General features: G+C 39.9%; 1 protein-coding gene across 3 annotated transcripts; it reads left to right on the top strand.

The window, feature by feature from the left end:
* The first annotated feature begins 395 nt into the window (after nt 1–395).
* Nucleotides 396–27,126, top strand: LOC117556109 (protein kinase C beta type). Of its 3 annotated transcripts, none has more exons than XM_034231294.1 (17): nt 396–837; nt 1,322–1,353; nt 11,497–11,579; nt 12,884–12,995; nt 16,169–16,297; nt 16,710–16,866; nt 17,680–17,814; nt 17,962–18,058; nt 18,174–18,317; nt 18,814–18,987; nt 19,073–19,164; nt 19,770–19,832; nt 20,169–20,307; nt 20,388–20,468; nt 20,555–20,662; nt 21,349–21,489; nt 25,506–27,126. In XM_034231294.1, exons 1-17 carry the CDS (start codon nt 674–676, stop codon nt 25,656–25,658), a joined length of 2,004 nt encoding a protein of 667 aa, XP_034087185.1. In that variant the 5' UTR covers nt 396–673; the 3' UTR covers nt 25,659–27,126. The 3 variants fall into 3 exon arrangements, with proteins under 3 accessions (XP_034087185.1, XP_034087184.1, XP_034087186.1); XM_034231293.1 differs by lacking the exon at nt 25,506–27,126 and adding an exon at nt 21,926–23,956; XM_034231295.1 differs by lacking the exons at nt 396–837; nt 1,322–1,353; nt 25,506–27,126 and adding exons at nt 1,615–1,720; nt 21,926–23,956.
* Nucleotides 27,127–27,676: the final 550 nt, after the last annotated feature.

Raw genomic sequence — 27,676 nt, 5'->3', positions numbered from 1 at the left:
TTACCTGCCACAATCTCTGGGCCAGAGGACTTCACATTGACTGAGGTTGATTTCCTGGAGATTCACACTTTCTTTGATTTTTAATGACATGTTATTGTTGGTAAGTGTTTAATGTTTTGCTGTTGTGCCACATGTATCGTGTTCTTATTTTTCTATTCATTTTGTTGTGGAACACCTTGTGGAACATTATTTGGCAAAACAAGGTTTCTGATATGGCCATGCCAATATTAAAGCTCCTTTGAATTTCAGAAAGAGAGAGAGAGGGATGAGAGGGGAAGAGAGAGAGAGAGAGAGAGAGAGAGAGAGAGAGAGAGAGAGAGAGAGAGAGAGAGAGAGAGAGAGAGAGAGAGAGAGAGAGAGAGAGAGAGAGAGAGAGGAGAGAGAGGAGAGTTGGTTGTGAGCAGAAACACACTGGTGAGAACCCATATACTGGTTGGAACAGGGAAGCAGGCGCGCGGCACGGGGACCCGCCGGAAGAAGCATCAGCAGCAGCTATAGCGCGCACTGGACGCACACCGACCATCCACCGGCAGCACGAGCGACACGGAGGCGCACAGCGGGGCGGAGAGGAGGAGGAGGAGGCACCTGCACGGCAACTCGTTGGTCTCTCCCTCTCTCTCGCCGCTCCCCTCACCTCTCGTTCCTCTCGGACCGTCGCCGCTTCCTCGTTAAGATGGCTGACCCCGGCAGCGACGGAGAGGTACCGGAGAGCGCGCGCGGCTTCGCCCGGCAGGGAGCCCTCCGCCAGAAGAATGTGCACGAGGTGAAGAACCACAAGTTCATCGCGCGCTTCTTCAAGCAGCCCACCTTCTGCAGCCACTGCACGGACTTCATCTGGTGAGTGTGAGAGAGGTGGGAGAGCACACAGGTGATTCACTTGCTGCTGCTGCGGCTCTGCTCGGCCTCCTTCCACACTGACAGTGTTCAGGCAACGCAGTGTTTCATTCATTGTCATTGTCACAAACACTGCGATGCGCCATTCCCCCAGTTTCCCACAATGCGACAGGACCGCGGGCCTTTCAGGGGGAGATGTGTTTTCGGCAGCCGCAGAGCAGTCACTGCTGCTCGGCGGCGTTTACCGCATCGACCCATCTCTGAAACTGGAGGTCTGGTGGAGGAATGCAGCTGGAGACACAGAGACACAGGGCCCCACTGTTGCGGCTGCAGCTGTGTGTGTGTGTGTGTGTGTGTGTGTTAATGTGTCTGTGTTGATGTGTGTGTCCATGTGTGATTCGATATCTGCATGTGTGTGTGCATAAGTCATTGTCTGTGCATCTCTTGTGCATTCCCTGAATTTCACATCCCTGTCTTCTGTCCACAGGGGCTTTGGGAAGCAGGGATTCCAGTGCCAAGGTAAGAGCAGTGGCTCATTCACAAATCCCTCTGCTGCATATGGCTGTGGGTGTGTGGACGGATGTTCCCTGTCTGAAGGAGTGTTGCTATATATGTGTGTGTGTGTGTGTGTGTGTGTGTGTGTGTGTGTGTGTGTGTGTCTTTTGTTGTGTTCAGGGCTTCAGGTCTGCACACTGTTTAGAATGACCTGTTGTGCTTTTTCGTTGACGGCATGCTGTGTTGGCAGGCAGGTGTCAAACTCAAAGCAGGTGCTTGCCAACGGTGAGACAGTCAGTGTGAGATGTAAGAGTAGAAGAGTCGGCGGAGTACTGAAAGCTGAGATGTCTGGTGTTGGCCGAGGAGAAATGGGAGGAAGACAGACCAGGAAGTTAGTTTTCTCAAGCTTTTTACATCGAGCCTGACATCTGATTGGAATTGTAAGATGGTGGGTTTGTGTGTGTGTGTGGGTGGGATGTGATGTGTTTGAGTGTGTGTGGGTGGGCGGCTGGTTGTTGTAACGGGTGGGAGTATAGACACGGACCTCTACACAAAATGGTTTCATAAACAGCCCCCTTGCAGCAACATAGTGACCCCCCCTCAACCACATGCATGTTGCAATAATGCAGTAAATGTTGGTATCACTTCCCCCTCTTCACTCATCCATCTCAGACACCCACCCCAACTCATCTGGCTGCAGTCATGTGACCCACCATGTGAGGTCAGGAACAGAATTACCACAGTTTCCACATTGTGCTCTTTGTTAAAGAAATACTCCACCAACTAAATGATCAATTATATATAATTTCTTTACCCGTGTAAGTTGAATTCTTTAAGAATACTGTTTTAGTTGCATGCCTCCATGGTAAATGGAGAGTCAGAAAATCAGAGAAAGGCCTTTTAGGAAATAGGTGCTGCAATTACAACAACAAAGCTATATCCAACCATCTTTATACAAACAGTCTCACAACAACTGCAGTGCTATCCAAGTCTCATTTATGTATTGCTTCTCTCCAAACACATGCTTTTTGCTAAAAAGGTACTATTTATAACACTCCTTTGAGAAATCTCATGTTTGCGCTGGTGTTGGATCTCTGAGTTGTAGGAGTGTTTTTTTTGTTTGTTTGGGAAGAACATGCATGGACAAGACTTGGATTATACTGCAGGAGTTGTTTGAGAGTTTGTACATGGATGTTAAGATCTAGTTTTACCATTAAACTGTTTTTAGTCCTCATACAGCAATGCAAAGTCATTGATATTATAATGGTCATTTTGTATGCGAAGTATTCCTTTAAGAAGAAAACGACCACAAGTTTCAACATTTTGCTCTTCAGACAGCATTGACTGGGAAGAGTTGTGTAATTTAAAAGCGATACAAAGTCCCCTATTCTCACGGGGCTACAGGCTTGTCAGTAACTCTGGTGGTTTCACAGGAAATGCATTGGGGGTAGAAAAGATGATCATCTTATGTGCTTGAGTGAGTGCACACACAGCCTCTGAGTCTGTAGTGAATTAGTGTGTGGTAAATGAACCTGAGCAGAGAGCACAGAACAATCTGAGCCCTGCACAGGTAGAGCTGCTGTCGGCTCGGGTTTCGTAGTGAGTTTCCAACAGTTAAGCGATAACTCTTAAATTCATAGACGACATCTTAAGCAACAACGGTTGTTTGTGAGTCAGTGATTATTGATCACATTGCAAATATAGAAAGGAGCTAATCAGGGATTGAATGATTCAATCAATCAAAAAGGTCAACTCAGAAACCACTGACTTTTCAGAACTTTCAAACACTTCTTATGTATAGAATTTGATTTCTGTCATTAGGATGAATTGGAGAATAATTCATAAAAGTTTGGTTACATTTGTTAGACCTTGGTCATACTGCAGGATGGAAGCAGTCTACTGCAGTCTTGTATTCGGATAGCAGCAAAACAAATATCAGGTTTTGCATATACTCCAAACATGCCCGCTAGAAAACCTAATGTTGGCAACTTTCTGACGGCAAGAAAAAGAGCTCCGTTGTTCGTTGTATTTGACTAAATATCATCAGTAAGTAAAAAAAAAACAACCGGTGTGTGTGTGCAAAGGCTTAACAATAATAGGACCATTGATGACGAGTACACAATGCCTCCAGTTTACTTCCAGTGCATGAACAGTTTAATGTGTTAATTATAACACTGATAAAACTATTTGTTTTATTAGCAGATTAATCGAAAACACAAAGTTGCAATTTGGCTAACTTAGTTCAATCAAAATGGTTGAATTGTGAGTTTGTTTACACATTTCATTTTAATGGCTACTGCAGTGTCTATCTCAAAGTGTTGAATGAGCTTTTTTTTCCTCACAATTATATAATTTTTTGGACCTTTCCTAAGAAAATAGTTGGAAATAAGTCATCACTGGTTTCATTGAAGCTACAAGAAGTAAAAAGATAATGTACCAGATTTGAGGATTTTGTGAATGGGTCTTGTTATGTTCAGTGTTATTATTAAAGACAACTCTAAATCTGAATGATAGATAAAGCTATAGTTAAAAATAATCATTAGTTGCAGCCCTACTTTACATATTAACCCTTAAATGCTGTTGAGGCAGCATTTAAATAAAAGACTTTGACCCCACTGGGGCGACGAATAGAAAACAGTGTTATTGGGTTTTCTTTTCTTTAATTTTTCCTAATTGATTCAGGTAAAGACACAAGTGAACTATAAATAATAATGATTATATTGGTAAAACAGTGTTACTTCAAGGTCCATTAGAAGCTGATCTGGAGCTTTAAATAATCACAACTGCTGTTTGTCCTGAATGCTTTACACTTTTATACTCAATGGCGAGGTTTGTTTGAACATGTTTGCAGCAAGACTTGGTTTGGTAACTTTCAGGTCAGAACACGATTAAACTGGGTAGATGTTGACTGCATAGGCGTTGTTTAAACAGCATTTTATAACTGTATTTCAGCTTGTTAAGACTTACTTCACAGTTCAATCGGTTAAGAGTAGTTTTAACCTAACAAATCTCCACTTTTCAACACACATGAATATGCCTCGATATGCGGTTTGTTGATATTCTTGTCCTTATAATACCTAGGGAGGGAGAAAAGTTTGATAGTTGTGAACAGCGGTGTCTAAAAGAGAGCTAGAGTAACAGGAAGGGTGTAAATGCACTTCAGCATGAATGGAGGTGCAATACGCTCAAACTCTCAAGTACAAATCATCAGCTCACACATCTCGGTCAGGAGGAATTTCAGACATGTGGTTTAGACTTGTTTTGACGCGAAAGGAAGATTGTGTGTTGTAGATTTGTATGTGTCTCTATGTGACAAAGGTATCTTCTGTTGAATTGTGGGTGTGTTTTTGAATACCTGTTCTGCAGGTAAAGATATTTTTTCTTCTCCTGCTTTCAGCTCTTCTTTTTATTGGTGTTCATTTGTGTGTAATGTGTTCACACCTGTGTGCGCTGACAGCAAAAAGTTGATCTTGTGTAATTGATCCAGATGTGGGATCATCACAGTTTTGACTTCAGGTTATCAGGTTCATTTTTGTCATAGTTGTCATAACAGATGAGTTGAGAATCTGTGCTGAACAAAATTATATAATCAAGGAACCAGCTTTTAGTGGTGTGTTGTTTGTCTACATTTCTACAAAGGACAATGTTTCATAACATACATTTAACCAGCATTGTTGGAAAACCGCACACGTCACAGGGCTGAGGATGTCACTAGCTTTTTATTAGCAACCTCCCACTTTAAATGTTCTTTTAGTCTTTATTATTTACCTAACTTTATATTGTTTTATTTCTTTTATAGGTCTTAATCTTTTTATTTCTGTTGTACCTATATGTTCACTTTGTTTTATATAATTTATATTGTTGCACCGACTCAGTTGTCTTGTGTCTAATCTATCAGAGAGAAACCATTAATTATTTTATTTTAATTATCATACATTTTACCTCGTTGTGTCTATTAACCTGATCAAATGTTATATTTTGCTGCATGTACCTTTTTAAAGGTCTTAACAAATAATCTGACGGGAATTCTTTGTTTGTTTTTAACGTCCTTTTGTAAAGCACTTTGAGCAGCACGTGTTGTATGAAAAGTGCTATATAAATAAAGCTTTATTATTATTACTATACCACTAATTAGGTATTAAACCAATACTAGTGTAGTTCCATGAAATAACTATCTATTCTTAATATGATAATAAATGATCTTGCTGACTGGAACCACAATGAAGATGATGCTGAGAAGAAAAAAAATCAGAGGATCACCAAACTCAGAAGTATTAATCCTATGGAGACTATGACTTTCTTAACCACATGTCATGGTTTTCCATCCTATAATTGTTGAGATATTTCCAAACGGATCAAAGACATTTCAGAAAACAGATCGACAGGACAGTCAAGAGATTTGTAAAATAGGGTCAGGGGAATAACGGAAAACCATTGTGTTTGATCACCTTGTATGTTCTGTTGTGTTGCAGGGTGTCACTTCTGACTTGTGTTGTGACTCCACCATGAGTTGACTAAAGCAAAACATGTCTATGTCTCATGGAGGAAGCTAGTGATTTTTTCTCAGATTTGTTTCACTTCTCCCTCCACTGGCCTCTAGTCATTGGCAGCTGAGGAAATATATATCTCAACAGAAATAAGAATCAAGTGAAAGATCAAATGTGCACATATTTAATGAGTTTCTGTCAGAGTTTCTGTTGCCTCTGGTCCTACAACTGAAAGGTCTCAAAAACAGGAATAAGGCCAAAATGTTTAAACAAATACTGCTTGTTTTCCAATCTTGAACTGTCATTGTTATTGATTGGATCAAATCAAATCAAGTTTTATTTATATAGCACATTTTTAAAACAATTTTTGGTCGAGCCAAAGTGCTGTACATACAATAAAAACACTTTACAACAAATACACTTTACAACAAATACAACAGCAAAAATTAAAAAATCAAACACAGGGAAATGTCAGGAGTCGTGCTCCGCTCTGACTAGAAGGCCAGAGAGAAGAAGTGAGTTTTAAAAACCCCTAGGGTCTGGGCCGACCTCACATGGAGGGGCAGAGTGTTCCAGAGCCTAGGGCCAGCTGCTGCGAAGGCTCGGTGCCCTCGGGTTTTGAGCCATCAAGGCTGTGGTTGACTTTGAATCCTGATTATTGACTGATCAGGGGTTGAAGGGTTAGGGCCAGCCAGTCTAAAGATATTGATTACAAGATGTGTCTGAGAAAACAAACACATATTTCAGAGTACGCCTGTCCACACCACAGAGCCTACTTGTCAGTATCAATGTATTCACAAGGAATTGTTATAGTTGACAGATCTTTACAGCGTCAGTGCTCTGAAAATGGCAGATGTCAGGATGGCTGATACTATGTGATGAAAACTACACAGAATGTGGCGAGATGAACATGAAATGAACAAATCACAGCAAATTACAACAGAATGATGATCGACATGAACCAGTTTTTAAGGCTCAGTACGTAAATTAGGGATAGAGGGGTTATCAGAAGACTGATATTTATCTATTTCTCTCCTATTTGCTTGATGTGCCTAACAAACAGTCATAAAGTATCACATATAAAAGGATACAGTACAACACAGAAAGCTTGAACAATTATAATTATAATTTACTAATGATCTTTCTGACATTTTTAGTGTCTTTTAAGTAGTTTGAGCTGTACCATAAACAGGCAGATATTCAATAGTGATTCACTTGATGTAACTGTCAAAATTACAAGCGCTCTGCATGTTTTATACCATAGAGTTAGCAAGTGCTTCCCATTAATACTGAATACTGTTCAGAGAAAATTTGGCAAGCTTTAAAAGCCAGAATATGCTTGAAGGGATGCACAATGTGACTGTAGAGCCAAGTGAAGGTCTGTGCTCTACTAACTCGGAGCCTCCGGTACTGACAGTGCATAGCTGTTTGGAATAACCTTTTATTTTTTGAAATATGCATAACAATGACAGCTTTGTTTGGTCATGGAGGTATTTTATTATTCTCACTCAACTGTGCTGTACAGGTAGTCCTCAAAGCATGATTTAAAAACACACTTTTGGTCAAACAAAAAGGGCATATTGTTATTTGGCTGCATCGCAAAGCCTGGGGTCAAAGGCTGGGTTACTTCACAGATTGTGAGCGAGGGTCCATTCACACAGTCGGCAGAACAGGAACATAAGAAAAACCTCCAATTTGGAAGAGTTAACACATTGTACAAGATTGTTACCCACACTTAACATTGTTGTTGCTGATATATTCGCGCAGGTGTCTGTTAGTGTGTGTGTAGTAACTGTACGTACGTATGTGTGTGTGTGTTTGGTGCAATGCCCTTTCCCACTAAGAAGTGAATGTCCAACTAGTGAACATAATTGATTGTTATAAAAATCCAAGTATTTCACTCGCAGCCAACAAAAGGTAAATATTGTGGCCATTTGTTAAGAGGTTAAACCAAATGCAAACAAACCTTTTATAATGCCGCTTAAATTAGCTGAGTCTATTATTTAGTGGGAATGCTGATACAGCAAAGTAACTGCCAACTCCCCTCTCCTGCAAGGGGGCGTGGTCAGTTGCAGCTCACAGAATCAGCCCCCTGCAAAAACAGGGCTGGAAAGAGCAAATAGAGCGAAATGAGGCATGGCTAAAATGCAGGATCTGTTTGGTATTTTGAAAAAATATATATATTTATGTAGGTATGGCCCTACAATATATGTTTCAAATATAGCATGATAGGTCCACTTTAATTTAGAGGCATTTTGTCAACCGTTTGTTTACCCTTCTGTTGTTCTTGTCAACCAGTTGGAGATATCGTTGCTGACGGTCTAAACTAAATAAAAGTAAATGTTAAAATCAGAGTCTTCTGGGACTCAGTAGCAAGATCTTTCTGGTTCAGGCAAGCTGAGGCCTGAATGTTGATCTGAAGAGTCACTGTCTGTGGTTTGTGGGCTGGTTCTCATCCAAGATGGAGGAACTTCCTGATGGTCCTGTTGATGTGAAACTGTCGGCCCGCTGTCATCCTGGTGTGTCTGTGGTTGCTAGGCAACAGAGCAAAGACCTTCTCGGCAGGTCACTAGGCCTGTCTTTCCGTAGTGTGGGTGCACCTGTGTAAGTGACAGGGCAGATTTATGAACAGAAAGCTATAAAGTGTGCTGCATCCTTCACTGTGCTCTCTGTTGCTCCACTTCTCTGTTTCTGTCTTTCTCACACACTGCAAACACACACAAATGAATCCTCCACCCCCTCACATCGCCTCAATCCCCAGCTGTGCCCCCATCCCTTCCTGCACACAACGCACGCACGCATGCACACACACACACACACACACACACACACACACACACACACACACACACACACACACACACACACACACACACACACACACACACATACACCACTCTCTGTTTGACTTTATTTCTCTTTCAGTCTTTCTTTTCCTCTCATCTTATTCTTAGCGTTTCTCTTTTTACAGCCTCATGCCTCACAGCATGTCTGTTCATTGTTGTTATACAGTTCTCAGTTGCTGTTGAATCTCGGTTATTTTGACACCTCACTTTGCACGTTCAGAGCTAATACTTCAAAATTGAGTGCAGGTCCAGGTGTCCATTGACGTGACCCGGCCACTTTCCTGCACAAATAAACACGCATGAACACACATAAGCACTCTGTTGCTTAACTGCTAGAAAGCCGTGGAAAGTCAGTTGCCACAGTGCCTCATGAAAATGTCACGACAATGTGAATAATTAAGATCAAACCAAAGCGTAATGTCACTGTGTGTGTGAGTGTGTTGTTCTCGCTATGGCTGTTGTTGTAACATGTGTGGTGATATCTTCATAATGTTGAAATGTAAACCGTATTGATGTGTTAATTCAATTTTTTGGTCAATACTGCAAGTCATAGTAATGTGGAAGTGGTTTGAACAGAAGTTCATGAGAATTGTATGTAAAAATACACCAGCAGTGATATGAGGCTGAACCACAGAGTCTGGCTACAGTACAGAAGACTGATCTGCCCTATTTATCTAAATGGAGTTATGCTGTTGGTCATATTCATGTCTTCAGCTCTGGGAAGGGACTGATCAAAATGTAAAGGGATGAATTGCGCTTTATTTCCATCCCACCCAAAGTATGCAGTTTGAAGGTTTACTGACTGATGATCAGCTTAATGCTCAGTATTAAACATACCTTCTCCACCTCTGAAGGTTTAATACTCAGCACTCATTTGTGAAACTAATGTTTTGTTTAATATTCTGTTATATTTTTAGACTGCTGGTTGGACATGCAGGCAACTAATAGAGAACATAGTCGGCAGAACAATCGATGAAATTCTTTAAAAAAGGAGCTGTTTTGGCTGTTTTTTGATTGGTAAAGACTACTAAAGAATATCATTATATATTACCAAATAATTAATCATCTTTTTATTTATTTATTAGTATGTATGTAGTGTCAAATTGATATTTTTGTATATCAATTCTCATGTTACATTTTTGTATTATTGTTTTACACATTCGAAATAAATCTAATCAAATCAAAAAATCTTATATTTTCAGCCCTTCTTTTTGACACACATTTTTTAAAAACCTTAATAGTTACGTATACATTGGAATGGTTTCTTCTGTGGCTGTTTTTATACAGTAAACGTGGATCAAGCAAATTATTTAGTCTTATTCTTTTGTTATTCGTTAAATAATATGCTGATGCCAAGTACTTCTATATTGGTTACTGATGCCTTTCCATCTTTCCATTGTACCTGTAACTATGAAAAACAGCCTGCAACCTTTTATGATACATACAAGCATATATAAACATAAAATGGCAACATGTCATTTTAACAGTTCATAAAAAACATGCACACAACTAACTGATTTAACCCTTAAAATGTTAATATGTTGCATGTTTTTTATTTGGTGTGGGATTGTTTGTTGGACAAAAGGAGCTGTGTAAGCGTGTCAGCTTGGGCTTTGGGAAATGAACATTTGTTAGATGCAGCGATGGATCAGACCAGCTTGTCAATCTCTCCTACTCAACTCCTGTCAACATGTTGGTATAGAAATTCAGATCTCTGCTTGCAGCAGATAAAAGTCTATTCATTATCACAATTCTGAAATGTTCATATGTGCCTTTTAAATATCCGCTCTTCACTTAAATGTATACTTTGTGTTGCAACTAATACACACATTGCAAAAGAGAGAAGGCTTGATTATTTTCTTAATCACTGTTTACAGTATGTATTATATGTAAAACGCTTATTCACGAAAAGTCAATGCAGGAAACTGAATACGACAAATCTTCATTTTTTTATATGAACATACTTGGAAAATGTTGGATACCGTATTATATAACAATATATTCTAATGTATTAATTGAAAAACGAACTATTAAATGTAGTTTTGTAAAAATGTTAACACAAAGAACAATATTGTGTGTTGGATAACCCAAGTAAAGTGCAAGTACTTCAAAAAAGTACTTACTCACATTACTCAAGTGAATGTACTTAGACCGACCATCCCACTTCTTCAATGTCATTACTTACTTTTGAGCAGACCTGCTACTTCATTGTACTATGAAAGTGATGAAGTGAACTTTGTCGAACATGTTCTTGAAAAGTGCTTGCAGTCAAATCAAAACTATTCTTTGTGTGTGTCTTGCTGTCTTAACAGCCACCCAAAGATATGAAGCACAGTCCATTTATCTTCCAACATACAAACTGAATAAAAAGGGAATGAGGATCAGAAACCATGTGCTATATTCGGCTCAAAGTATGCAGGGTGCTCTTTTTTTTTTGTCTGTCACTTCAATTAATACATTTAGCACAACTTGAGGCAGAAAGCAGGAACATGCAGTCACCAGGTGTGTGCAGCCTGCTGCCTGCCACACGTTTCCTGCAGCAGCTTTAATGAAATGCGGCGCGATTATTACTAGATGTCCCACCATGCTGCGATTTATTTAATATCATCTTCAACTGAAGCAATACAACTATAAATAGATGTACACAGAGCAAGGAAGGAAGAAATGGGAACTGCTGAAATATGAGCAGCATATTGTGCAATGACTAATGCCACATAATTGACATATTGATTCATCTCTTTGTTGATATTATGTTGCCTTTTTTGGCGTTGCAAGGAAGCCTGAGTTTGACATTCACTTTTTATTCTCTCTCTCTCCCTCCCTCCCTCCACCAGTGTGCTGTTTTGTGGTCCATAAGCGCTGTCATGAATTTGTCACCTTCTCCTGTCCGGGGGCCGACAAGGGACCGGCATCCGATGTGAGTAAAGAAAAAAGGAGGTCATTTTCATATCATGTGCTCAAGTTAGATATTTATTAAACACACAGTTAGTGATTTCTTTCCTGTTAAGTTATGTTTATTATTAACATTAGCAAGGTCAGCACTGTGTGTGTGTGTGTGTGTGGTTCCTGTATTTGCTGCAATATATACACACACACACACACACACACACACACACACACACACACACACACACACACACACACACACACACACACACACACACACACACACACACACACACACACACACACACACACAGGGATGCTACCTCTTGCACTCTGCTGAGCTGTCAGCCCCAAATCACACTGAGACATGTCAATAAGGACAGAATGTGCTGCCTGGCTGCCTCGGGTTAATGAGCTGAAATCTTTCATTCACTTACTCCCTAGCACACACACATACACACATACACACATGCACACACAAAAGTCAGCACACATTTTGTGAGTCAGCGAGGATTTTAAAGCCATGTAACTGATGTTTATTCATCCCTAACTCTCCTTGGTCTTTCTTTGTTTTTGTTATATCCCCACAGCTGATTTGTTTCCTCCTATTTTTAGGCATTCTCCAAATTCGAATGAGTGATGCATTCTCTCTTCTAATAATATCTCTTTAGCCCTCTGTCATGAGGAAAGCAATGTTCAAATGAATGGTTTGCCACAGATATACTTAATGGTTAAAAGTAAAATGCACTTTGGTTCCAGGGTGTTGACAGGTTTTATGCCCGGCCCTGTAGTAAATAAGTGTTTTTCCCTGTCTGGTGACAAAGAACTTGACTGACATATGCAGAGCTCTGACCTCAACCCCATCTTCAACAACTTTTGGGATGACTTTGAGACCTCTCTGATCTCCTCCAAATACAATGGGAGCCCGTCCCTGCATGTGGCTCTAAAATGTTGTGATAAGTCTTCCCATAAGAGTGGACGTTATATGGTTTATAATTGACATAGTTTAAAAATAATGCTCACATACGGCTGAAATTTTCTGGTGTCCACATACTTTTGGATATAAAGTGTATCTTATTACATGTGTGAATAAGACCAAAGTTCTCTGCATGGTTGGATAACACTTCGAGGTAAATGACAATGTAATTTTGGGGTGAATCGCCCCTTTAAATACAGCCTTACAAGACAACCGAGAACAACTGAACTTGTTTTTGAATCTTTTAAAGGAGTCTGAGCTAACTGCAGATGCAGGGCCTAGCCTGAAGTGACCTGGATTACTCTTTAATATTGAATTCACATATCTTCTCTCTCCTCTCTGTGTTTGTGCCTTTGCAGGATCCTCGTAGTAAACACAAGTTTAAGGTCCATACCTACTCCAGCCCGACCTTCTGTGACCACTGCGGCTCGCTCCTCTACGGGCTGATACACCAGGGCATGAAATGCGACCGTAAGTACACAAGTGTGTGTGTGTGTGTGTGTGTGTGTGTGTGTGTGTGGGTGTGTGTGTGTGTGTGTGTGTGTGTGTTGTGTGGTGTGTGTGTGTGTGTGTGTGTGTGTGTGTGTGTGTGTGTGTGTGTGTGGTGTGTGTGTGTGTGTGGTGTGTGGGTGTGTGTGTGTGTGTGTGTGTGTGTGTGTGGTGTGTGTGTGTGTGTGTGTGTGTGTGTGTCGATGTGGTGTGTGTGTGTGGGTGTGTGTGTGTGTGGTGTGTGTGTGTGTGTGTGTGTGTGTGTGTGTGTGTGGTGTTGTGTGTGTGGTGTGTGTGTGTGTGTGTGTGTGTGTGTGTGTGTGTGTGTGTGGTGTGTGTGTGTGTGTGTGTGTGTGTGATGTGTGTGTGTGTGTGTGTGTGTGTGTGTGTGGTGTGTGTGTGTGTGTGTGTGTGTGTGTGTGTGTGTGTGATCACACCATTTGAGCATGCGGCTCAAAGGAAAGCTCTAGAGGCCATAAGCAGAACATTTCAACTGCACATTTCAATTTATTCAAAGTGAACATTTTAATCGTTAAGAAATGTGGCCCACATTATATTTTTTTCTCCTGTCCATTGTTAGCTGGGACCCGCGCCAGCCTAACATTTATGCTTCGATTCTTTTGGCCAACTGGGAGGCCATTAGTCAGAATTGTAGGAAATGACTGCTTAAAATTTATTTTCTGTCAATCCAACTAAAATTGTTTTTACTATAGGTAAATGTGTGGATTGTGAACTGTAGTTCAATGAAAACACATTAGTATTGCATGCACAGCATTTGCAAATATTGAGCTACTCATGATGATGAGACTGACAGCTTATTAGATTGTATCAGCTTAAATTCAGACAGTTGGAGAGATATTATCAGCTTCTCATAACAATGAGTGAATCGTTTTTGCATTCCTGCTGTTGTGTCATATTATTGCTGACCATTTGGCTGTTGTTGGCAACAAAGACTCAAACAGGAAGTGGGTTACATCTCTGCTGTCTCCAGCCATCACTAGCATGCAGTGGGTAGACAGTTCCTCATTGTACCTGTGTGCAGTCCACGCTGTTTGATGAACTTGGCCTTTAAACTCGTTTTCATACATTTAGATGTAATCATTAGATGTTCACATAAAAGAAACGAAACACGGTTGATGCTAAAAATACATTGGCAGCTTATAAAAACAACACAGTTCACACAGAGGTTATTGGGGTTTATTCATTTACAACATTTGACTAGGAGTTCTTGCAAATTGTATTCAAATTAATAAATGAGTTTGTATTGGACTACACAGGACATAGTGGAAATTCACAAACACATACAGAGAAACATTTCTGCAATGAACTGGCTATGGTTAAATTAATAACTTTTTCAATATTCTTCTGGTCCCGTGTAAGACAATCTGATAAGTACATCACTGTTTAGATATGAGAACAGTTTGGTTATAACCTCTTGATTTGGCTGTTTTTCTAATTAGCAAAACAAAGAAAAACGTTTTGGTCAAATTGTAAAAAGAATGAAGACTAATTTATTTTCCAAACACCTTTTTTATGACTATTGGAAAACAACATGAGGTCAAGAATGTATTTTAAGGGAAATTCACAAAAAGAAAAACGCAGTGCTAAGAGTTAATGACTGCACTAGCGATTGGCAATTAAGTGATGTTAGTGATGTGGGTCTTCATTATCTTATTTTCTTTGGCAAAGGATGGTCCAGTTGGGAAGTGAAACTTGGTTCCGAGTAATAACATATAACAATTGTCCGGTACCCGGATTAATAATAATTGTGAGCTCTCTCTCTCTCTCTCTCTCTCTCTATCTCTATCTCTATCTCTATCTCTATCTCTATCTCTATCTCTATCTCTATCTCTATCTCTATCTCTATCTCTATCTCTATCTCTATCTCTATCTCTATCTCTATCTCTATCTCTATCTCGCTCGCTTAAACACCTTCATCTCTATCAACCCATCATATGTTCTTTCTCTAACAAACAATGAAGGTTATTAAGCATATTAGCGCTTATGTTGTTAATAATATTATGGACTGCCAATTTACTCTATGAAGTAAACAGGCCTCCTTTTCTCTGTTCTCACGTGGCCAGATAGTGAGACAGACTCGGGGAGAGGGAAGTCGTATGTTGTTTGTGAAGCAGGGTATGAAAAGTAAACCATTTAAAATAAAATACGTTTTATATGGTCGGACTCTGTGTCACACAGGCCGGTTGCAGTGTAACAGAGGAGGAGACTGTGGGGTATTGTACATTCTCAAACCATTTGGAACTAACTAGTGAATGCAAAAACAATGCAGGGATGATTAGTAAATTATTTAATTCAATAACAGCAACCAAATGAGTGATTTGTAAACATTTATAGATAAAAAAATGGTCCCGCTGAAATTGGCATGTGACTTATTTTTACCCTCTCAAAGAACCAAAATCAAGAACCGAAAATAACCGGAATCGAAAAGCAGAACCGGAATCTTTAAAATCCAAACGATAACAAACCCACTTGTATTGTTCTTGGTCATCCCCATATATGGTTTTCATCAACAGTTGATGTGATTGGAGCCAGATAGAATATGTCAAAGATACAGATATATCAGAAGAAATAGAGTAATCATAAAATGTGTTATCATGGACAGAAAAATATGAGATTACCTACTCAATCTCCATCCTCCACCTCATTTAAGGAGTGTGAAAAGTGGAGCTTTGTACATCAGAGCAGTCTGACATCTGGTGGACAGATGGAGAAGTTACACAATTGTGTTTGGCTATTTCTTATCTGTAATTAAACTGAAGAGATGCACTATTATTAGTTATATTTACATGTCTTGCTGTACTCAATGAATCTAAAACAATCTAATCTGGGTTTAGAGAGCAGGGAGGGTCTAATTAAAGATGCTGTTGACTTGCATTAGTGGAAGTGTAGGATCCAGTTTGGGGCTTATATTTCAGATGACTCTGTGTTTGTTACTTTGTTATTGCCCAATAATATATTTCAATCTCTCTCCTGTGAGTTACCAAACAACACTGAATTACTTAAAAGTCTATAATTTAGCAATACCAGCAGCATGGTGATAATGGCTTTTCAAAATCGACTCGACTCTGTTTACTTTGTGGTTTTGGGCTCCATGAATATAATTAAGTTGTGCATTTTTGTGTGTCTGTGTTCAGACTGTTTGATGAACATCCACAAGCGGTGTGTGGCCAACGTCCCGAGCCTGTGTGGGACAGATCACACGGAGAGGAGAGGACGCCTTCAGATCACTGCCCAGATCGCTGACGAAACTCTCACCGTCACCAGTGAGTGCACTCTGGTCTCTTAATTCTCACACACACATACACACAAATGCACACATTGAGCGCCTCTCAAAGCTCTCAATCAGCCCAAGACTAAAACGTGAAAGTCCATTAGTTGATCAATGATCCAACGATTGCCCCACATCGCCACTGGGACACGCATCCCTGTGCTAGCGCTCCCTCTCTCAGACGGCTGTACATTGATTATGGAACACAAACTAAACTGTTGGTAAGTGTTGTGAAATGTAGCAAGAGTTATTTAGGGCAGGACTCACAGCCACACTTAGAGCTTCACATCCCGCTGTCCTCTGCCAAGGACAATTTCCAAACGTCTAAAAGTGTCTATTCATGGTATGTTTTTTTCTCCTTCTAAAACTTGTTTTGTAACCATGTCCTCCTCCCCAACCCCTCACAGTCAGAGAGGCGAGGAACCTGGTGCCCATGGACCCCAACGGCCTGTCAGACCCCTATGTCAAACTCAAGCTGATCCCAGATCCCAAGAGTGAGAGCAAGCAGAAGACCAAGACCATCAAATGTTGCCTCAACCCCACCTGGAATGAGACCTTCACTTTGTGAGTAATTCTGCACCGAGTTGGTCGATAAGTTAAAAATAACAACCGGCCACCGTGTGTCAAGAAAGGGATTTTTTCTTAGACATACTTTTATTATTTAACAGAAAATACAACTATAAACTGTCACTTAGTTAAGACTTATTTAATTGGCTACTTATTACTTAATCCATTGTCAATCACATTACATTAAAGTAAAACTAAATTAAACTCACTAAAACCGTCTAGCTTATCTTCCCACTGTTGCCACAATAACCAACGTAATATTTGGTCAAAATACACCCATAATTCACAGAGTGAGATGTTAAAATATGCAGTTTGTAAACTGTGTCTTACCTCTGTCTCTTTTAGCTGCCCTCACTCATTTGTCAGATGCAGACCATTACATTTCCAAATTAAAACAACAAATATTGCCCCATTATATCAACTTAAACCCAAACGCTCAAACCTATTCTGTACCAACATTTGGCAGATTTTTGAGGCTTCAACAAACTTATTTTTGCCGTTATTGGCATACTCTCTTGGCCCCATTTGCAGTCACCAAAGCACAAAGCTAACTGGAACTCAAGCAAGTGACCCTGTCCCCATTCTTCTTCCTGTTCTTGCTTGTTGTTATTCAAGCTATTCTGGGTTGCTGTGTGACTGCTACGAAAGGCACAGGCATTAAAACACACGCTGTGGTGTTCACCAGTTTAAACAGAGAGAGATGTGAGGACTGTGGCTTTGAAGGCAAATTCTGATCTCGGTTTTTCATCTTTACCTATTTGTAGAGCGCCATTCATCTTACTGTCCTCCCTTTTTTCTCTAATTTCTAAGCAAACTAAAAGACAGCGACAAAGACCGCCGTCTGTCAGTGGAGATCTGGGACTGGGACCTGACCAGCAGGAACGACTTCATGGGATCCCTGTCCTTCGGGATCTCAGAGCTACAGAAACAAGGGGTAGATGGATGGTAAGAGATGGTGGATAATTGGGGAAATTACACAGGTGGAGTTATAAAAATAACAAAGGCAGGGGAACAGGGGTCTTCATATTTAAGGGACTTATTGTCATAGTCTGGTGATAATCCTGGTTTTAATGTTTTTATTCCGGGGTTTAGGTTCAAGATGCTGTCCCAGGAGGAAGGAGAGTATTTTAATGTTCCCGTCCAGCCAGACGGAGAAGACGGTAACGAGGAGCTACGACAAAAGTTTGAGGTGAGTCGCACAAAATGACAAAAGGTTTTTAGTTGTGCTGTCCTTGTTTTATTAATAAGGCCTTTTTACTCTTCCCTTATAATCTTGTTCTTCTCCTGTTATTGCTTCTCTTCAGAGGGCGAGGGTGGGTCCAGGGAAGTCCACAGACTCTTCTTCCTCCTCCTCGGTGTGCAAGTACGACAGCAATGGCAACCAGGACCGAGTCAAGCTCTCAGACTTCAACTTCATCATGGTTTTGGGCAAGGGCAGCTTTGGCAAGGTGATGCACATTAGTGGTGTTTTAATGTACCAATCGACCAGCTAGCATTTAAAATAGGCCAGTTGACAGCTGGTGGACTGTGACTGACAATTTAGTCTCACATATCCATTTTTTCCCCGTTAATGTTGACATTGATGTGCTGCATAATATTTTTACATTGTACACACAGAGGCACAGAGTTAAAATACAGCCACACGCACATCGTGTTGTGGATTTATTGCATCTGTTTTCTTCTGGGAAAGTAAAATATTAAAGTATATATTATTAAAAGTACATTTTCAGTCCGATATTATTTGTCCAGTAAATTGGAGCACTTGCCTCTATTTGAGTGAGTGAGAGAAAGTATTTTCTATCTTCTACCTTAGTGTAGTTTTGAAGAAAATGTAGATGATTTATTAGTCAATGTTATAAAAGGAACATACAATCCGATTTCTTATGTATGCTGCCATTACTATGAAGCTAATGTATTACCTTTTATTTCGATGACTCTGTACAGGTGATGCTGGCTGAGAGGAAGGGCACAGATGAGTTGTACGCTGTCAAAATCCTGAAGAAGGACGTGGTGATCCAGGACGACGATGTGGAGTGCACCATGGTGGAAAAGAGAGTCCTCGCTCTGGCTGGAAAACCTCCTTTCCTCACTCAGCTGCACTCCTGTTTCCAGACGATGGTAAAGATACACAACATCTTGAATTCACTAAGATGAGCACATGCAGAAACTTGGAGTATTTATTCTCCTCCTCTTTGTTATTCAGGACCGATTGTATTTTGTCATGGAGTATATCAATGGAGGAGACCTTATGTACCAGATCCAACAGGTCGGCAAATTCAAGGAGCCGCATGCTGTGTGAGTACACACACACACACACACACAAAAAGTACAAAATACTATAACATTTATTTGTGAGTGTGAATGTTCAGTCAGTGAGGCAGAGGCTGTCTATTTGCATGTATTAGTTCATAAACGTAATGCTTTGCGTTTAACTGTACTCATATTTAAATGGCGAAGCTGTAGGAAGTCCTTAAAAGGCTTATTGGGCAGAATAAGTATCGTTATTCATGCTTTTAGTTTCAATTTAGCTGAAATGTAAAGTGTTCACAATAACATAACCTCAAATTACTTCATTTTATCAACATCAAGCGTTGTTATGCAATTGTGACATTATAAATGTCAAATATTTTATTCATATCATCGCTCACAATGTCCCGAAATATTAGTTTTTCTAACATGCTTTCCCTTTACACTTTGGTCTCTTATATCATTTATGCTATTTTACTTTTATTATCAAATAGTTCTGTCGTTTATTGGACCTGTTTTTACCCTTGATCTTAGTTTGAAGAACTTAGACATTTCATCGAGTGAGCTATATAAATTAATTTAATTATTATTAAATAATCAATGAAAACAGAAACTCAAATTTGTTTAGAAACTGGTATTTGTCTGTGTTTTAGCTTCTATGCTGCAGAGATTGCCATTGGACTTTTCTTCCTCCACTCCAAAGGCATCGTGTATCGGTGAGTCAGTCTGTGAACCTGTATACAGTTACCACTCATTTCAGAATACAGGGGGACTAATACGTGTGTGTGTGTGTGTGTGTGTGTGTGTGTGTGTGTGTGTGTGTGTGTGTGTGTGTGTGTGTGTGTGTGTGTGTGTGTGTGTGTGTGTGTGTGTGTGGGTGTGTGTGTGTGTGTGTGTGTGTGTGTGTGTGTGTGTGTGTGTGTGTGTGTGTGTGTGTGTGTGTGTGTGTGTGTGTGTGTGTGTGTGTGTGTGTGTGTGTGTGTGTGTGTGTGTGTGTGTGTGTGTGTGTGTGTGTGTGTGTGTGTGTGTGTGTGTGTGTGTGTGTGTGTCAGGGATCTGAAGCTGGACAACGTTATGCTGGACGCTGAAGGCCATATAAAGATAGCTGACTTTGGCATGTGCAAAGAGAACATGTACGATGGAATAACCACAAAGACCTTTTGCGGGACACCAGACTACATCGCTCCAGAGGTGTGTTCACATGCTCTTTTTGTATATGGCATCTTATAAGTTATGAAAAAGCCTCACATCTCAACTGGTGTGTCTTACAGATCATAGCTTATCAGCCTTACGGAAGGTCTGTGGACTGGTGGGCTTTCGGAGTACTACTCTATGAAATGCTTGCTGGACAGGTGTGTATCCATTTGCAGCTGTTATTTTACTTTTTTAAGAACAATTGTGACAAGAATAATGATGAAGTATATTTGTGCCCATCCAGCCGCCTTTTGACGGGGAAGATGAAGATGAGCTGTTCCAGTCCATCATGGAGCATCACGTCTCCTACCCTAAATCCATGTCCAAAGAAGCTGTTGCTATCTGCAAGGGGGTGAGGGCACACGCTCGAATGCACATAAACACTCAGTCTGGGTCTATCAGAATAAGAATTCCTTTAGTAGTCCCACAGAGGGGAGTTTACATTGTTACACAAAGACAAAATACTGATAAAAAAAAAAAAGGATTGAGTAAAGTGGCAAGCACACACTAATACAAATTTAAAATCAAATAATAATTACACATTCCAAGGATAAACAGCTAAGTAGCATTAAACAAAAACGAGTGAAACAAGGAGAAAGTAAACGAGTAGCTGCAGGATGACTGTAGTGAAACTTATACAAGTTAATATTGCACAATGTTGTATTATAACATTTATGGCCTATTCATATCACTCGAGTCTTTTTGCAGCTATACCAGAGATGACTTACTGTATCTAGCAATAGTAAAAGTGTAGGTTGCGTGAATAGAGGAAACACTTAAATCTAACAATAAGTTTATGGGCTGGTAGTTTTTGGCAGTTAACATACATTTATTGAAGATTTTGACTATGATTCAAGTATAGGAATGTAACACAGTAATATTTTTTGTAACTAAATACTACAGTTTACCTGCTTTATTAACCCCTCCCATTTAATGCCGGTTCCTGCATTTAACGGATGCTAGTGTGAAGGTATTTGTCACAGAATTCGCAACAATTTTCCAACCCTTCTCACCTTTTTTGTCTGGGTTTGATTCCAGCTGATGACAAAGCACCCAGGTAAGCGTCTGGGCTGCGGTCCAGAGGGCGAGAGAGACATCAAGGAGCACGCCTTCTTCCGCTATATAGACTGGGAAAAACTGGAGAATATGGAGGTCCAGCCGCCTTTCAAACCAAAAGCTGTGAGTATAGTACACACACATCTTTTTCAGCTGTTGTATATTACCTGAATGTCACTGCTTACTTTAGAAATAAGTCACAGTAAGGAAGGGAATAGCAGACTTAGACAAACTTTCAAGGTAAGTAACAGTTTAGATCGCTCATCCCACAAACCCCACCATCACCTGCCATTGGTCACTACTCGGACAAATGCTGAGCTAAGATTTGTGAGTGTAGTCACCAATGATGAAGCTGAGATTTCAGTGGCTCACATGCAGACCAATTGAAATCCACAGTTTTGGCTGTGAGCGATTTGATTGGTTGATGCCATGTTTTAGTTGTATTTCTCTTTTTTCTCTTTGTTTGTTGTTGTCTCTTTTTTTCTTCACATCCCTCATCCAACTCACTCCACCCTCCCCATCTCTCTCTCCATCTCCACCTCTCTCCTCTCCACGGCAGTGTGGGCGTGATGCGGAGAACTTTGATCGCTTTTTCACGCGCCACCCCCCTGAGCTGACCCCCCCAGATTCGGAACTTATAGCCAACCTGGACCAGGAAGAATTCCAAGGCTTCTCATTTGTTAACCCTGAGTACCCCGACAGCACTCAATGACCATGCCACACATCACTGGGCTGCACAAGGCAACCCCCCACACCTCAACACACATAATAAAAACAAACAAAAAAATACCATGATGTCATATCCAGGTGAAACATGAAAGAAATAGTTCAGCATTTTGGGAAATACGCTTTTTTCCCCCTGAGACGTAGGAGAGATTATTTGTATCAATCTCATGTCTGTAAGAATGGGCTGGAGTCGGGAGGTGATTAGCCTAGCCTAGCATAAAGACTGGAAGCAGGTGGAAAGCATTAAAGAATATATAGTCTTACTAGTTCATCTAAATCAGCCAAACTGACATATTTGTATCTAGTTTGTTTAATAAATACACAAGCAAGATTGCAAACAAAGAGTTTACATGCAGTCTCATGTATGGAAATGAGATTAAATGTATTCAATTGGTAAATGTAGGTTATGTATTTGAGCTGTATTTTTATGGTAATACGTTTCACCTCTGGCTTCCACCATCTTTTTATGCTAAGCTAAGCCAATTTGCCTCCTAGCTCCAGCCCCGTACACTAGAGTACAGACATAAGAGTGGTAGAAATCCTCTCATCTAATGCTCTGAAAGAAGTCAAACAAGCGTACATCCCAACATTTACATTCCTCTGCAAAATGTTCGGATTGAAATGCAGACAGGTGCTCAAACGCTAACAATCAGGAGACATAATCACATATTCACGTGTCAAGTTGCCAGTGGGAGACGAGCGGTGACACTGTTTTCAATTGACTGTGGTTTAGTTTAGCACGTCATGTGACACTTGCTGCTCTCATTTCAGCTCTACTGGCTGTATTTCTATCTTTAGTGTAGAAATGTTTGCTCGCTCCTGAACGCCGACCGGCTGCTCTCTGTGTCGCCCTCCCTGTGATTGCATATTGACAACCTAACAGTAATATTGATGAGTGTACTATGATCACATTATTTGGTAATATTCATACAGTGTAAGTGAAAACTGACCAACTGCTTTGCTATGATTGTTTGAGTGCTAAATCAGTTTCCTAATGTTACATTTATTTTGTCTATAGGACCAAATACTTCTGTTCAGTCGGTGTTGTGGTGAGCTTAAGATTTTTGCTGATAATTTTAAACCAGAGGATATAATACTTTATACGTGCATTCAGAGTGTCTGCGTCAAAATAGTGATTTTTGACTAAAGTCTCATCACCTTTCTCCTGAGTCATTACCGAAAGCATTAGGCACATTACACTGTTTTTAACGACATATCTCTTAGCTTGTAAACAACCTTTTTTTGAGGGGATTATTTCACATATGACGAGTCTTGTGAAGCTTGTAGTTTGTTAGGATGTCCAAAAGTGCCAACATTGTGTTCAGAATCATGAGGATGTGGAAACGTATTGTCCTCAACTACTGTGATGAAGGGCAGCCATCTAGTGCCATTTTGCAGTACATGTATAAATATTAGAATATGCATTATAGCTCATCTGTTCTCCAACAAAACAATACTCTCGGAAAGTCATTTTCATATATGAAGTGAATGAAGACGTGCGTTTCATTGTGAGGCAGGTTGTATTATCTTTTTGTAACTGTGTAACGATGCAGGGTTGTAACAAATGTGTCAAATCTTGTTCTTTGAGCTCGTATCAAAAAGGGAGGCGGCATGAAGTTGACATCATAGATACAGAAAGATGCTCGCTGATAACAAGACGTTTGATTCTGCCAGGTGGACAGACCATAAATCAATGGTCACATAAGGAGCGATATGACAGAGAAACATATATATATATATATATATATATATATTTGGAGTTCTTTATTAAGAGGGATATATGGATAAATAGTTTGGGATTGTATAATTGTCCTGTATGACTGGAAACTGATAATATATTCACTGGTGCCTACCAGACTACTTCTGCTGTGTCCGACTTGTTACTGCCGCTGCACCCAGAACGTGGACACATGATTATTGGTTTCTTGTCGACAATTCCACTTTAATAACTGGAAGCTAAGCTATATAGCTGTGAGAGAACTAGCTGTTATTTAAAACAGGAGGAAAACATTACGCGTTAAGTTTAGCTAGTTACATGACATAGCTTAAAAACTACCATTTCCAATAAAAACTGAGGTTCAAATATATTTACCCTGAGACTAATCTCTAATCAAGTGGAGCTCCTCTTTTAGGTTTTTTAAATGTTCTCTTTACAAGCTATTTACAGGCAGTTTTAAAACGGATTATAAATGTAATAAAACCTTAAAAAAAGCTGGACCAATTCATCAATCAACATATAGTGTCTTATCCACCATTTATGAATTGCTAAATCCTGCATATAAAAGTTATATAATAGGGCTAGAATAAAATGTCATAAAGAAAACAATCACACATTACAGAGAAAATAAAATATGCAGCTTTCTAAATTCCTTTATTAAAACAATGAGCTCAATGAGTGGGCAGTTCTTGGTCCTGTGGGAGGTGGGAAAAGTTTCCATCCGTTCCTCATATCAGCTGGAAGCCCTGTGATGAGACAGAAGGAGGAGGTAGGAGACCAAACGCTTTGTGTGTGTGTGTGATTCATGTGTCTTGCCTGGGGCTCACTGCTTCACTTCCCTGTGTGAAATCCTCTCTGGTCGTGGTTTGGTCTGCAGCTGGTCTGTTTTATCGATCCTTGTCTGTTCTGTACCGGAACGTTTTCCTCTCTCCGGCTTTGGAAGTTTGTCTTGGACTTTTCTGCATTTGTGCTGTTGAAATGTTTCGGTGGGTCTTTTTTCTTTCGGCTGTGTCTCTGGGTTTTGTCTAAAAGGTGTGTTTTTTGTTTTTTGTTGACTTGCTCCCCCTGTCCTGTACAGAAACAGTGGTGTGTTTGGCTGAGTCTAAACTTTTTGTGGTGCCACCATTTACAGATGATCAGAGGTGCGGACTAGACTGTATTCAGAGTCAACAATACAATAATATAAATGCGACTCAAATTACAATTTAACACCAATGACACAACTCCTCTTAAGGAAGAAATTATTACAAATATTGATGATATGCATGCATCCTATGATTTGGTCAAACCCCCAAGATGTACCTGATCATTTTACTTTGAAATATAGGAAGAGACGTTCTGCTTTAATGAAAAGAGACATTAAAAAGACAGTGCAGAAGGGCACATAATGAATTGTTTAGGACCCTTAACTCGACATTTAAGACGTTGACTTGGGACGTTAGTCTACACTTCATAGACTTGTGACTTTTAAATCAATGACCTTGTCCCACCTCTGCAGAGTATTGTCTTTCCATGTGTTGAATCCATTAAACCTCTCATGCCTCATTCTCTACCATCCATCTTTGTGCTTCTATGGGATAGTTGTTATTTTGCTTGTTGCCAAACTTCTTTCTAAACTGCCTTTTTAACGCTGTGCTAATTCACTTGTAATTCTTTTTTTTAACACATTCTCTTTTCCTCTCTTTCCGTTTGACAGAAATCTCGCCGTGATGTTGGCAACTTCGATAAGGAGTTCACTAAAATGGCGGTGGAGCTGACACCCACAGACAAGCTCTTCATTATGAATCTGGACCAGATGGAGTTTCAAGGCTTCTCCTACACCAACCCCGAATTCATCATTCAAGTCTGATGACTTCCTGTTGGTTAGACGCAGCCAGAACATGACTTTACTCCAACCCGTACAGCTCAGTTACATCCATCAAGGACTCATCCTGCATCTCTTCCCACTGAAGTCTCATTTACATTGTCAAACCTACCAGCATCTAAACCAGACAATAATGATAAACCACCACACTGGCTTTATCTGCTGGTGGCTCACACTTACTGGGACTATGTTTGACCAGTCACCATGTGGTCCAACAGGCCAGTGTGCGGAAAACTTCAGGCATGTGTAGTATTCAGTGGTGAGCAGGTCAATACAAAGATCATAGAGTGAATGTGTAACTGTGTGAACATGCTCTTATCGATCAACTACTGTGTGTGTTTGTTTACTTGATTTCTTCTCCGATCTGTAAAAGTTATGTCATAAACATTCCATGATCAATATGCCATGTATGTGCTCACACACACACAAACACACACACACACACACTTATTACACACATCTGCAGGCTGTGATTTGGAGGGAAGGAGGGTCTTTGAAAGTCCTGACTTATGACCTCATGTCTAAGTTAGTCCTGAACTTAGTCTTAAGCACGTCTCGTCTTCCGAATCGATGCAAAAAAACAAAAAATAAGAAACCCTCCCGATGCCTGTTAATCCCTCTCTTTTCTCGATGGCACTGTGTGCGCAGTGGGTTAGTGCTGTGTAGGCCTATACAGTCTTTGTGGTGCTGCTCCTCTATGCATGCCATATTTGTTGGTGCAGTAGTTCCCTTAAGTTTATGTTAGACATCAACGAGGAAGCGAATACCTCTGGTGTCTTGAATTTATCGATGCAAGTCAGTTTTGAAGTACCCATGCTCAAATGTGAGCTTCCTCTCAGAATGCTGTTTCTCTAATAATGTTGACATGCTAAAGAGTTTGCTTTACAAAGCAGCAGACATTGTTTTGCTGTCCTTGACAAGAAAATGAGATTATGTGAAATGAATATATAAAGTAGATGTAATTATTCTGTATGACTTGTGTTTCAGTGTATGTGTAAATAAGAATGGATATATGGCTAGAAAAGGTTTTTATGTTCTAAAACACTTCTATACTATTCTTCATATCTCCCTTTCTCTCTGCTCTTCCTCCCTGCCAACACTCAGCTGTCACTTTTACTTTCCCTATTTTTATATCTCCCCTTCTCCTCCTCTTCCTCTCTTGTCCCCAACTCACGTTTTTATCAGTGCAATTTGAAGGAACTGGAGAATTAGGGAAATAAGACAAGAGGGAGAGGGGGAACGGAGGGGAGAATAAAGTGTTTACTATGCAAAAGGCAGGCGAAGAAGAAGTAGAGAAGGAGAAGAGGGCAACTTTTATAAAGTAACCTGAAGAAATTGTGTAACCGCAGGACAGTATACATGTGTTGCATGCGCCGTCTTAACCCTACGTGTGAGAGACGCGTAAAATATGATACCTACATTAAAGTGAACTATCATAATAACATTTCAGTAACTCTGGCTCTTGTGTTTTACTCTGTTATCAGATCGCATATTACTACAGAAACTGCATTTTTCATATAGGACAGAATGACATATTAAATGTTTATTAAAATACCTTTAAAGCCATTAGACTTTGGTCAGTTCAGAAATATTTGTAGTAAACTATTTTCATTTTGAGCAGTGTTTAACATATTTTACGATAAAATGAATATACAGTATGTAAGTAGTTCAAAGATTGATAAGCTATTTTCAAATATATACAGTATATTTCACAAATATTGAAGTTGATGAACTGCATTTCAATAGCTTTGTTTTTCATACAAATGTTCTGTTGGCGTTGATTGCTTTGTTTTCTTTAGATATGCTCACTCACTTCATATTTAGCCTTAAATATTCCTATTTTCATTTACTTCTATATTCACTGAGGGGGAAAAGCTTCTCTCCCATTTGGTTGATGTGACCCTGATACGCATATGAACCACATTTGAGTAAACAGCCAAAAGGAAAATCTTCAGAAATGTAAAGGAAAAGGGTTTAAAAATGAACTAACCTGACATGACTTT

The sequence above is a fragment of the Gymnodraco acuticeps genome, unplaced genomic scaffold (genome assembly GCF_902827175.1).
Source record: "Gymnodraco acuticeps unplaced genomic scaffold, fGymAcu1.1, whole genome shotgun sequence".
Classification (NCBI taxonomy): Eukaryota; Metazoa; Chordata; class Actinopteri; order Perciformes; family Bathydraconidae; genus Gymnodraco; species Gymnodraco acuticeps.
Note: the sequence above shows the minus strand (reverse complement) of the source record. Positions and strands in the feature narration are given on the sequence as shown.

Bases quoted from the DNA above. Each gene is read 5' to 3' on its own strand.
- LOC117556109 (XM_034231294.1), top strand. From the start codon at position 674: ATGGCTGACCCCGGCAGCGACGGAGAGGTACCGGAGAGCGCGCGCGGC. The intron at 12,996-16,168 runs GTAAGTACACAA...GTCTGTGTTCAG, and splicing joins CCAGGGCATGAAATGCGACC to ACTGTTTGATGAACATCCAC. The intron at 16,298-16,709 runs GTGAGTGCACTC...AACCCCTCACAG, and splicing joins CGAAACTCTCACCGTCACCA to TCAGAGAGGCGAGGAACCTG.